Source organism: Plectrocnemia conspersa, unplaced genomic scaffold (genome assembly GCF_051122295.1).
Source record: "Plectrocnemia conspersa isolate PC_06_02 unplaced genomic scaffold, ASM5112229v1 ptg000005l, whole genome shotgun sequence".
NCBI lineage: Eukaryota > Metazoa > Arthropoda > Insecta > Trichoptera > Polycentropodidae > Plectrocnemia > Plectrocnemia conspersa.
Genome location: NW_028277169.1, coordinates 13,437,319 through 13,450,060, shown reverse-complemented (window position 1 = coordinate 13,450,060; position 12,742 = coordinate 13,437,319). Strand labels below are relative to the sequence as shown.

The 12,742-nt window shown below is 29.4% G+C and overlaps 2 protein-coding genes, 1 long non-coding RNA gene and 1 other non-coding gene across 12 annotated transcripts in view; 3 read left to right on the top strand and 1 right to left on the bottom strand.

Moving 5' to 3' along the window:
- The window catches only part of LOC148234902 (alaserpin-like), a 50,997-nt gene extending 47,127 nt beyond the window's left edge, over positions 1–3,870 (top strand). For 3 of the 9 annotated variants that reach the window (XM_088185875.1, XM_088185898.1, XM_088185871.1), the window contains exons 9-10: positions 2,824–2,964; positions 3,682–3,870. In XM_088185875.1, coding sequence (XP_088042001.1) covers positions 2,824–2,951 — 128 coding nt within the window. In that variant the 3' untranslated portion in view covers positions 2,952–2,964; positions 3,682–3,870. Of the gene's footprint in view, positions 1–1,486; positions 2,358–2,823; positions 2,965–3,681 lie in introns of those variants that run through there. The other 6 variants (XM_088185882.1, XM_088185900.1, XM_088185878.1 and 3 more) reach the window with 2 other exon arrangements.
- An 878-nt stretch (positions 3,871–4,748) lies between these two features.
- On the top strand, positions 4,749–5,745 carry LOC148234901 (uncharacterized). Its single transcript, XR_015809573.1, has 3 exons — positions 4,749–4,847; positions 4,967–5,213; positions 5,278–5,745. It is a non-coding gene; the product is annotated as an uncharacterized LOC148234901 (long non-coding RNA).
- Positions 5,746–9,880: 4,135 nt separating this feature from the next.
- The window catches only part of LOC148234899 (diacylglycerol kinase eta), a 164,904-nt gene continuing 162,042 nt past the window's right edge, over positions 9,881–12,742 (top strand). Inside the window, exons 1-2 of the mRNA XM_088186010.1 lie at positions 9,881–10,129; positions 12,297–12,407. Of these exons, the coding sequence (XP_088042136.1) occupies positions 10,004–10,129; positions 12,297–12,407 (237 nt within the window). The 5' untranslated portion in view covers positions 9,881–10,003. The remainder of the gene's footprint in view (positions 10,130–12,296; positions 12,408–12,742) is intronic.
- Positions 12,466–12,554, bottom strand: LOC148234900 (U6atac minor spliceosomal RNA). The gene has a single exon (XR_015809844.1). It is a non-coding gene; the product is annotated as a U6atac minor spliceosomal RNA (small nuclear RNA).

Below are 12,742 nucleotides of genomic sequence, written 5' to 3'. Positions count from 1 at the left end.
TGACAATAAAATAATAAACAATTATTACAATACTAATTCCGACAGTAATGCTATTAAGAAAACAAAAACCGCATCGTGAATTTAAAGCTAGAAGAAATGAATGGAAGATGATCCACTGAATATAAAATATTTAATAGCAAATTCTGCACGCATTAGGTGCAAAAAGCAAGCAGGCGCGAGCTTTTTAGACGTTGGAATCAAGAAATTTGTTTCCGAGATTAATTTCAAAATAAAGATTTTTTCTGGGGTTTGTATCTGTATCTATATACTTTTCCCCTTGAGGATAAGTCGAAGTTTTGTCTACTAGTTGCGGAAAGGCTAACTTATCAGGTTTGAAGGACCAACGAAACATTTTACAATACATAAGCTTATCCCTCATCCGAGTTTCTCAGACGTCAACGATATAAAAAAGGGCTAGAAACATCCGCTTAGGTTGGTCTAAGCATCTTGACTCTTGTCCAAATAAATCAGAACAGCATCTTTACATTCTGTATATCATTCGTATGTACTCGTATATTAGCTGTTTGTGTGGAAATGTTAATACAGTGCTATTAATAAGCTTTTTTAATATTTTGAAATTGCATTATGCATAATGAATTATTGTTAATATATATTTTTCGATTATAGTAAATTTATTGGAACGTATTATTATTTACAGCTGTGATCTTAAGAGGTCACTCAGCGAGATTACACTCCCACCGATTCAATGCCGATCATTCCTTCATTTTTGCTTTAAAATCTGAAGATATATTATTTATTGGCTCATGGAAAGGAATAGTATAAAACACAGTAAAGGTTTAATACGCTCATGTGTGTTGTTATAAAGTAAAATCTTCAATGTTTTGCATATTAATAATGTTGGCTTTTCGACCTTTAATTTTAACCAAAAGACACTAACAATTCTCGATTACTTTTTAAAGCTGTAGCTAAATATTTCGTCACATAAATCAATGATTTGCTCCTATAGATTATTATGTATTAAGTTATTAACTTGTGGTTCTACATAATATTTAAAAAAATCTTAGGATGTATAACTATATTTATTAAAATGAAATTATATTAATGATTTATAGATAAAATTAATAGTACAAAGGACTAGTTATAGTATATCATTTTTATTGAGAATATATTATATATTAGTCTTGACAAACATAGTTTTCCTAGAAAACTTTGTCATGAACTTTATAACATGTATTAATAAATACATATATTATACATATTTATTAATCGAAATTATTTTAGCATCTCAATATTATATAATATAACAACCTTCAGTCGTTGAATTGCATTCAAAGATGAGAAAATATTCTAGTTGCAAAAATATTATCGTTTCATTATACTTATAGACAATAAAGTCGTGATACTATAATTTATAGACCATCTTAAAATATATTACATTAAGAATAAGGCAAAAATTGATATTAACATTACTAAACAAAATTACATCTTAAAATAAATATGTAATAACATGATTTTTTTATTTCAGGATTTGTCGTCACACTCGAATCATTAAGAATACCACATGAATTTGAAGTCAATCATCCATTTATATTTGTACTAAAAAATGGAAACCAAATTATTTTCATTGGAAAAAATACATTTATGAAAAATGAAAAATAAAAATAAATTTTGAATGAAATATACATCAATGTTGGTTTTCTTTAGATAACATTTTAAGCTTAAGCTTTCGTACTTTAAATTATCACCGGTTAAAGCATATAATATTTGTATCGCTTTCCATTAGCCTAACTTTGTGGAATGACAAGACAAATTAATAAATAAATATCTATTCCTTAAGTACTCACATCTCATTGCTTAACTTCATGATAAACTATTAAACACGAAAAGATAATCAATGTCGGGCATTGTGTTTCATACGTTTTAGAATATTATTTTGTACGTTTTAGAATACTAAAGTTTTACTGGTATTATTACGCTTTATGGAATTGCATGATGCATCATTAATAATATTTATTTTAAGTGAAGTTATTATTATTTGCTGATTTACTTATGAGAGGTGACTCATTTTACTTCCTGAGTTTACCTTCCCATCGATTCAATGCCGATCATTCTTTCATTTTTGTTTTAAAGTCTAAAGATATATTATTCATTGGCTCTTGGAAGGGGATACAATAATTTACAGTAAAAGTAAAAAAATGTATTTTTGTCATATTTTATAATAAAACATTAATGTTTATTCTTTGAAATAATTGTATTTACAAGATATTCATTTAAAATAAACTGATAATGATTTACTGATTAAATAAATTATTATATGTATGCTTTTATAACTCTTTATTTCTGCGAATGTATACGTAATTGTAATTGAGAAAATAATATAAACTATTTTTGATAAACACGTATTTTATTAAACGCTTTTAACTTTTCGTTACGTGTTAAGATAATTAAGGCGCAGCCATCGAGAGACGAAGGCTCTCTGGATATGCGGCATTTGAATTACGATTACTGGAGTGGAGGGAGGCTCTAGCACGATGATTTCATTAAAGATTTGAATCCAGGTCTTTCAAGTAATAGTGACATACACAACTCGTTCAATGTACTTTCGTGGTCCCTCTGCAAAGTTGTATTTGGGTGGAGGGGGAGTGGGGTCGTTATGATCTCTGGGGATGTCAGACATTTCCATTATGATTTCTAATATGAAATCGCATTCACATTAAATCAAACAAGATCAATTATGTCAGAATTATGATACATTATTACTAAGACGTTATACTATTTTTGGAACTGCATGATGCATCGTGAGTTTTACTTTTATTTTATATATTAATAAAAACGCATTTTTTAACATACTATTATTTACAGCTGTAATAAATACGAAATTCCGCTCAGCAAGATTATATCCAGTCACATTCAATGCTGATCATTCCTTTATTTTTATTTTGAAGTCTAAAGATATTTTATTCATTGGCTCTTGGAAAGGGATGATATAAAGTAGCAGTGAAGGTAAACATACTATATATTTTATGTCATACTTTATACAAAATTTAATTGATATATTCATTGAAAACAAATTATATTACTACTTTATGAATACATTTGTATTATTATTTGAAAGGTGCGCTAAATGATACATTTTATATACACATTTGATTAAACTTTTTTCAGTGAGATATTTTCCCTTTCGCTCACTCGCATGTTTAGCGACGAGAATGAATGAGAGATAAGAGCGTACGATTTCACGCTCTTATCTAGCACTCACTTTTGTCATTTAACGCGAGAGCAAACGAAGGGAAAATATCTCACCGACCGTGCCTGACTATCTATATATGCATATGTATGATATTATTTTTTACAAGCACGTCTGCTCTACACATCTTAACTTAACCTTGCATTACTAATTAAAAGTTTTTAATAAGACTAATAATCTTCGACTTCGTCAGATTTATTTTATGGGTTAATGATTACACATGCATATCTTAACATTACATAAAATAACAACCACTTATGAGAAAAAAATCTATATCAGAAATATCATTTGTAATATCCAGACTTTTTTCTCAAATATCCCAATAACTAAACTTTCTGTTTCACTAATTTTTAATTTGAATGTAATAATTTACGCTTAAAATTAACTTTGTTAATACTTAGCTATATTCAATGAAAGTTTTAATCTATATATAATATATCACAATTCAATATTTTTTTTTTTATGTTTTTCAGTGGTGTTTGCTGTTGCTACCGCATATTCTGAACCAGAAATATTCACAGCAGACCATGGATATATTTTTGTTATCAAGAAAGGGGCAAACCTAATTTTTATGGGAAAGAAGATCACTTAAATAGTTTTAGCATCGTGTTATTCAATATGTTCTGTATATCTACTCACAATAAAATATCATTTTAATAAAATTGTTGATATATTTTATTTAATTGATTATATTTAGAGTTAAGAATAAGTAAATATGATATAACGTTGAGCTTTTATTAATGCTTTATGTATAAATTAAATGTTTGTTTTGATTTTTGTTGTATCAGTAATTTTACATAACTTCTTACTTACTTTCTAGTTACCCGTAGGTAACAGATAAGCTGTACTAAATTCAGAAATTTGTCATTTTTATCTGTTGCAATATTGCTTTAATCATCGCGTGTATGTAGACAAAATATTTTTTTAATCGATGAAATTTTAGGTAATTGCGTATATTATTTATTTGCGATATTTTGCCTAATTTATGGAAGCCAAAAAAGTTATTGCTATTACCCTGAATATAAGAAAGGTTCAGTACAAAGAATAACATTATTAATATTAAGGTATATTTTATACTAATATACAACAATTAATTTATATTTGCAAATATAGTACGATAACGTAGTAATATAAATAAAAGTTTGTTTTTATTTAAAAATAATATTTATAAATTATTACCATGTTATATCTGTTTTAAAAAAGTTTAAATTTACTGTACACTGTAATTGAAACTTAATTTAGAAACAAATTGACTTAAAATATGTACTATATTCCTATCGTCATGTGTCAAATTTTTACCTATGGTGTGCTACTAAAATACTAGTAATATAATAAAGTTATGTAAAAATCATTACCTAATAAAGAATACATATACACAGTAAAAATATTGTATATTATAATATTATTGTCAAAATTTAGCATCAAAAGATGTTTTTAATAGCAATAATAATTATCATATTTTTGCTGAAGGCCAATCGTATATAATAAAAAAATCATTCCCATTATTGAAAAATAAATTCAACAACGATAGGTTATCTTTCTATTGAATTAATTTTGTCGACTGGCAACAGTTTGCTTGACACTTGATTGCTTGCTATTTTGCAAAATCGGCTGCCAAAACATTATTTGTATTATTAATGTATGCAATAATTATCACGTGATTTTATTAATTATTGTATTTTAAATACAAAATTAATCTAAATTTATATTATGCATCTCAAAAATGTACTTAATTAGCTCTAAAATTTTTGAGGTTAGGTTGTGTGATTTAAGATATTATGCGTTAAATACTCAACCCTAATATGTTACGACGACTCGAATGTGATAATACAAATAAATTAGACATATTAAAAAAAAGCGATAAGTCATGTAAAGCATAATTACGATGAAGATATTGCAGATAATATTTGACCAGAGTATTCATGTATGTTTCCAATTGCTAAAGTGTGCCAAGCTTAGCTGATAATGTAGATATGAAAAAAATAAATCCTGTTGTAAGCTTACGGTAAGAATTTACTAAAGTATTTATTTATTTACTTAAACTTATATCCTGATTTATATTATTTCAGATTAAATACTAATTTAAAAATCAATTGATTATAATAATCAAAGAAAAGAAGAGTGATCCTTTTAATGAAAAATAATTTTCATTGTTGGGCGATTCGATGCAACTTCAAGCAACTTCACCGAAGTCCACCCTACGCCAGCGAAGACTTCCGAGACGCCTGCCTGGAACTTCGCCCTGTTGCAGAACCCTTTGACGTTCACAAGGAGCATCCAGCATAGCAGAAGGCGAGCCAAGACCGAACCTTTTAGAACACGAGCCAAACAGCTGATATTTTGGCCATCCAGCACAGTCCGTGAACTTTTCTAAATAACTATGGGCGATTATTGAAATAAAGCGTTGTCTATACGAAACTATAAAAAAATAAAGTAGTTAATAAAAACCTACAATGTCAATAAGTTTGTAATATGCTATAAATTTTTCCTAATGTGATTATCTATATATTGAAATTAAATGATATTGATTGATATAATATTGATTGGTATATTAATTTGTTGCTTAAGTCAACATGTGCCTACTGAAAGACTTCATATGGTTAATATCAGTCGGCTTAAAAGATTGTTATAACTGTTTTTTGCATTGTTTTAAAATTAATTTTGTGTTAAAAAAAATTAGGCTTTGTTTTGACCTGAGTTATGTATATAAGCCACTACCAGTATCTGATTCGTCGCTTCCTCTATTTTTTTACCTTATGAATAAATAAAAGAATAATAAGATAGTATTAAAACCATAAGTAACGTTTTCAAGATTGATTAAAACTTCAATTCAATAAATTTTCGATAAAATATGGTTAGTTTCAAAGCATTGGAGAAAATAAATCAACGGTTAATTTAAAGAATAAGTGAAAATAAATCCATCTTCATTCTTTTCCCAAAGTTTTATCACAACTTCGTTGCTCATTTCTGTCGAAATTTAAATCTTCTTCAGATTTAGATCCAGTTCTTTAATTGTTTTCAATAGTTTTCATTTCATACTTTGGTTGCATAGTCTCTGACTAACTTCAAAGTGAGCTTATTTTGTAGGTTTCCATCCTAGCTATTGAAATTTAACTCAGACATTACCAATATTTTAACAGCTTTATAAATGTCATACTTTTTCTAGTATTATTACTTTTTTAATATATATGTATTATACATTAATTCATCGGTTGAATAATGAAGGTTGTATTTGAAGGAAAGAACATTAGTATTATTTTTTCATTAAAGTCACATAATCAATGACGGTTTTGAGGCCTATGGAATGTGGAAAAAATAGTTTATTTACTAGGTATAATTTGTTGTTAATATTGTTAATTAATATTGTTAATTAATATTGTATCAGAACGCGGCTCCTGGAAGTCAGAGAGTCTTTGCTGGTGTGTCAAGTTAAAATAAGATATTACATGATAAGATATTTTACTAAGTGAAAATAATTAATGGGAAGGTAATTGATGTTAGAGAGCGCTCTTGGACACTGATATTAAATAGTAGTTTGGGGTTTTAAGGCTGAGGGGTATGACTTTGCAGCTAAATATACGTCAGTGAAGATGATAGCAATACAATTTACCACAGTCTAGAAATAGTGTCGTATCAGAATGCGGCTCTTGGAATTCAGATGGTGTATCGAGTTGTATTTGACATATAGTGTTAGTAGAGTACCTGAAATTGCCGTCGTGATGATTTCTGGATGTCCCTTGATGTATCTTAAGAGTCTGCCTGATGTGACTAAGTGTCACATCTTTTTATTGATCGTTTGAGATGAATCGTAGATGAGGACGTGACGAACCATTTGCGTCGCTTCTTGAATAAACCTCCTACTTCGGCAATCGGTAACCAGGCAGTTCAAATAACAATGGCAATAGACGCAGGCTTGAACGTATTGTCTAACGCGCATCTTCTCATATAACGAGTTGTTTTTATTGGCGGTGTTAATATCTATTTTAATGTGTGTTTAATACCTTTTGAAAGATTGTGCTATTTGGTGTCTGTGAAATCTTTTCTTTGTTGAAAATAGTTTTTGAGATAATAATTTTGTAGTGTTGGAGATTTTTCTTTTCATTGTTTAGGTTGTTGTTATGGTTATCTCTGACTATTGACTAATGGCGCTGGTGGTTAAGAACCCCGACAGGATAAGGTATGTATTTTTAAATATTTTTAATGGAAAATAATTGATGCAGGAGAGCGCTCTCGGACAGTGATATTAAATAGTATTTTGGGGTTTTAAGGCCGAAGGGGTGTGATTTTGCAGGCAAATATATACCGGAAAAGATGCAATAGTGCATGAGTTACGTCCAATTGAGTGTGATTTGTTTGATGATAAAGAGTTTACAAGTGTAGAAGCATTTGACAAAAATAATAGAGTTAATAAGAAAATAATAAATTTTACTAAAAAACAAAATCAAATTCAATCTGGTTAAAAAAATAAATCTTTAAAAAATACAAAAACGTTTTACGATGACAAAATAATTTCAACGCAAATGAGGTGAATTTGTTATCAAAGGGATTAAAATACAACATTTTTTTTTTATTGCATTAAAACTGGTCTTATTTATGACCAATAATTTACTTTATGTTTAATAATTCATGTTTTACACATTATTTATATTCTACAATTTATCAGGTGCATCGCATCAATGATTTAATAGAAAAAGCGCTAGAAGAAAAATATATTTGTTCGGCTGTTTTCTTAGATGTTGCTTTAACTTATGATAAAGTATGACACAGAGGCTTAAGTCAAAAACTAAACAATATACTACATTACTACCGAAGCAATATGTAGAATTACTTGCACCTTACATTTACAGCAGATTATTCTGAATTAAACAAAATAATGAATATTCTGAATTATAGGAAATAAGAGCTGGATTCCCACAAAGACGATACTCTATTCGTTGTACACATGAGTTGCCACAAATAGGAAATGTCACAATTGCAACATTCTCGGATTAAACAGCAATCATTGCAGTGAGGAAAGAAATAGCGAATACTACCAAAAAACTTCAATATGCAATGATAGAATCACCAAACTGAAGCTATAAATGGAAAATAAACTTGAATGAATTAAAATCGCTACATATCTAGCAACTTCACCAATGAAAATATAACTAATCAATTGCAAGTTTTCATAAACGTCAACACTTTCCCATTTGAAAATACAACCTTAGCCTTTGTATAATACCTTGGACACCAAACTGCGGTGGAAGCAACATATAAAAAAGAAGAACTTGAAATAAAATATGAAAAACTGTATTAGTTAATGGTAAGAAACTCTAAACTATTAATATACAGCAAAATCAAGATATGCATCGAATCCTGAAAACAGTCTACGCATAAAACTCAGGGATGTTCCAAACAGTGCCATATTAAAATTATTTTAAAGGTTTTCTGACTTTGCAGGCAGAAAGACGCCGGTGAAAACTGGTAATAATTTATTAATTAAATTTACATATTACGACAAACTATTGTTTTTTCCGAGCGATGATGGAGAAGCTGTCCAAGGGATGATGTCAGTGGAAGATCATCAGAGGCTTTGTAGGTGCGGCAGCGACGATGTAGTGGAGGTTGGTCCCTCTGCTGCACTCATGTCTGGTGGAGTCCCTCTCTGGTGATAGCAGTCCATGACCGTATGGTCCTCGTCTACGGGTCATATCTCAGCGTATCTACTGTCGAGCGGTGTCTTCGCGTTTGCATGTCTGCCTCTCATTGAAGACCAGATTTGAGTATTAAGGGTTGTATAGCTCGCTGATGAATCACAATCTTGCAGCGATTATTTAGCCAACTGTTACATTCGTTTCTTATAGCAACGAAATATGTATACGCCTCTAAAAAGTGACATTTGCTTGATGGACATCTTTCTGAGGTCGAATTGTGCAAATAATGTGGCCTTACGGTGCTTTTTGTCTTCCGTTGATATATTATTTCTCGTGACCGTTTCGCAGCAAAGAAATATTTTTTCAATGCATCGGAGAATAATTGCGTGGTATTTGAAGGTTTTTGTGTAGTTCCGTATCATCCGCGCTCTTCGATTAGATATATGGATTAGATTATATGAATACCTTTTTATTGCATTTGGGGTTTCGCTATGTTTAATTGTATTAGATTCTGCAATCCATAATATACAAGTGTATCTTTAGATACTCTAAAGCCTGGCAAAAATATTTCTAGTTGAGATACTTATGACTGATCTAGCAATTTTTCTTTTGACTCTCTGCTATGATATCTAAGCCCTGCTATCGTTTATGTTTTGAATCACATAAGTATAAAAATAAAATTATAAATTAGATTTAATGTAAGATATGCAGTGAATCTATCGCATGTATTATAAAATGAACACCAATGATTAATATTCAGTGTTCTTTTTGTTCGCCGAAATATTAAATATTTAAATCTAATCGGTATCCAGTGGCTTTACTCAGGTACCGGTAAACTATGCTTTAAGCATCTTAGTTAATTAGCGACTAATTATCGGTAAACTTGCAAACGCCGACGCTAGCCGCTTTGTTTAGATGCGTACACGGCTTCGCAACAAGGAGAGATATGTGCTACGGCGTAGCGCAGCGACTACGCTGCCACCCCCAGCATGCTGGGTGGTTAACTATCGAGCACCACCTGTCGGCGGGTAGTCGGAGCCGGAGCAGAGCCGGGGTCGGGTCAGCTGTGTCCGGGCATGCGCGTGGGGCGCGCGGGATGATGGCGGTGCGGCCGGGCGGCGGCTAGCGGCGCCCCCAGGGGCAGAGCCCCGAGCGAGGGCTCATGGCGGCGCCGCGCCCCGACCCGGGGGCCCGGCGCCCCGACGACACGAGCTCCGATAGCGACGACGCCGAGCCGGCCAGCCTCTTCATCAGGAAAATATCAACCAAACAACGGGCCAGTGGCACTGTGAGCGATTCTTCTAACCCTCATAACCGTCCTAAGTGCCAAAATAAATAATAAAATAAAAACGTGCGCCCAATGTTTATATTGTCTAGTATTACGAATTCGTAGCAAAAATGGCGTGTTTCCTTGTTCTGGTGTGTTGATAGTAGCAATTTATTAATCAAAATTCCATTCGTTTATAATAATTAATATACGCACTTCTAAATATGGCATAGAATATTATATTATTTGTGCTTTGATTCATCTCAAAATATATGTTTGTTGTCTTGCATACTATCCACGTGTTTCTACCTCTATGAATATCAAACTTGAATATAATGATATTTTTAAACTTGAGTATATTATTGGATTGCTCGAAATTGTGATACTATCATATTTCTATGATCTTTAATAATTACGCTTTCACTAACATTTTAGGGTATTTTTTTCCATAAATATTTTCTTTGTAATTTTGTTTTTTATACATTTTCTTATTGTTTTTAAAATTACGTTTTTATGATACATGATGATACACAGTAAATATTTTAAATTGTTTTTAATTAAATAACACTACAATAACATATTCTATATAAAAAAAAATATACATTATTTTGCTTAATTATTTTTTTACAATAGAGATAGTTATCGTTAAATTAAAACAATATTAACGATAGTTTTGAAGCAGGGCTAAATATAATGCATATAAATTTATTTTTTAAGTCTTTGTGACAAAATATTAAAATTAAAAATGCAAATGATGTAAATTTAGCTTATAATTCTAATATACATTCCATTTATTTCTAGTTTAAGGCATTATTATTATTGTAATATTATATATTGGCCATCGTGACACATTGTGGTAATATATCAAACATTTTTTTTTGTAAAAGTAAAAAAGTTTAAGATAATTGCCTTTTAATTATCATAGTTATACACTTACCATTAAATTGTATTAATCAAATATATTATATTATTGTCAAAACTTACAGTAATATTTTTTTTTCGCAAATCTCTTAAAATAAATATAGACGCGTTGGAAAAAATTAATGTTGTAGGTTGATTTTTATCAATATGTAATTCAAATATAATACTGGATTAAATTCGATTTATTTCTAGTTTGAAACATTATTATTATTATTATTACCCTAAAGACAAGTTTTTTTGTAATGATTTTGATGACAATTTTTTTTTAATTAAAAATAATGTCAAGAATTTAATTTTTAATTATCACAGTTATACGTTCAGCATTGAAATACAATGACAAAATATTTTTTTCAAATATATCTTCAAAACTTAAAAACAATACTTTTTTAGAGATATTTCGTAAAATGACTTGTTGAAAAAAATACTAATGTTGTAGCTTTGGCTATACGCTGATTTTAATCTGTATGTAATTCTGGTTTAATTATAATATAAATTCGATTTATTTCTAGTTTGAAATATTATTATTATTTTGTCATCGTGCCGCTCATCATCAGATGGTCTTAATTTAATTTTAATATATTATTTAGAGACATTTCATAAATACTAAAATTATTTTTGCGTACAGGTTTTAGTATTAAAATCTAAATATAAATCTTTCTTGTAAAAAGGGTTGTTCTGTATCTAAAAACATCTTATTCAAAAACTAATATTGTAGAATCAGTGTGTAAAATAAATATAAATCTGGTTATTCTCTCTTTGATGAAAAAATCTTGTTGTAATTTACTTTTAATATTTTTTCTAGAAAAAAATTGTTTATATTTATAAGGTTATAAATCACAATTTTAACTGGCAATCCAGCAGCATTAATAATTTAAAACTAAGATTCACAATTGTTTTTTAATCATGTTAAAAATTGTATATTGTTATAAAACTTGTGATAAATATTTTCTGTTATATTCAATTTTATTTTGATTTTCAAAATACATATTAAGATTTACTTCGTTGAGCAGTAGTTTTTACGAAATTGTGAATACAAATGTTGTGAACACAACTTAGTAAATCATCATTATGACATGATCAACAAAAGTCGATGAATCCAAACTATATAATATATGTTTATTATATAATATATAAGCCAAAACTTGAAAACACCTGAACTTTCTGAATAATTAATACAAAAATAGTAATCAACTATTTATTTTGGTACATTAGAACTAGACGATTAAAACATTTAATTAATTACTTTTATTATTAATTATAATTATAGGCAGTTACCAAAGAAGGATTCCTGATGAAACAGACGTGGAGCTTCCAGAGGTGGCAGAGACGTTTTTTTCGTCTTCGAGGAAGGATTTTATACTACGCCAAGGAAAGAGATGTGAGTGTTTTTTTTTTAATTAATTAATCAACTAAAATTATTTAGTGTATATACTAAAAAAAAAACTTTGGATAAGGTGCCTCATCCAATTTATGTGTTCCATCCTTGTCAAGGGGAGTGCTAACCGTCTCTCCTTTCAATAGACACAACATCACTATCAGACTCGATCGTATATATACCTAAGATTCAAAAAACATTCTGCTTGCGATTTAGCCAATATTTGAACCATTCAAGAAAAATATTTTTATAAAAATAAATAATCAGTATTTGTCAATATAACGGAATCAAAAACCAATATATGATCATGATACATATTAATAATTAGGTTCAGTCGC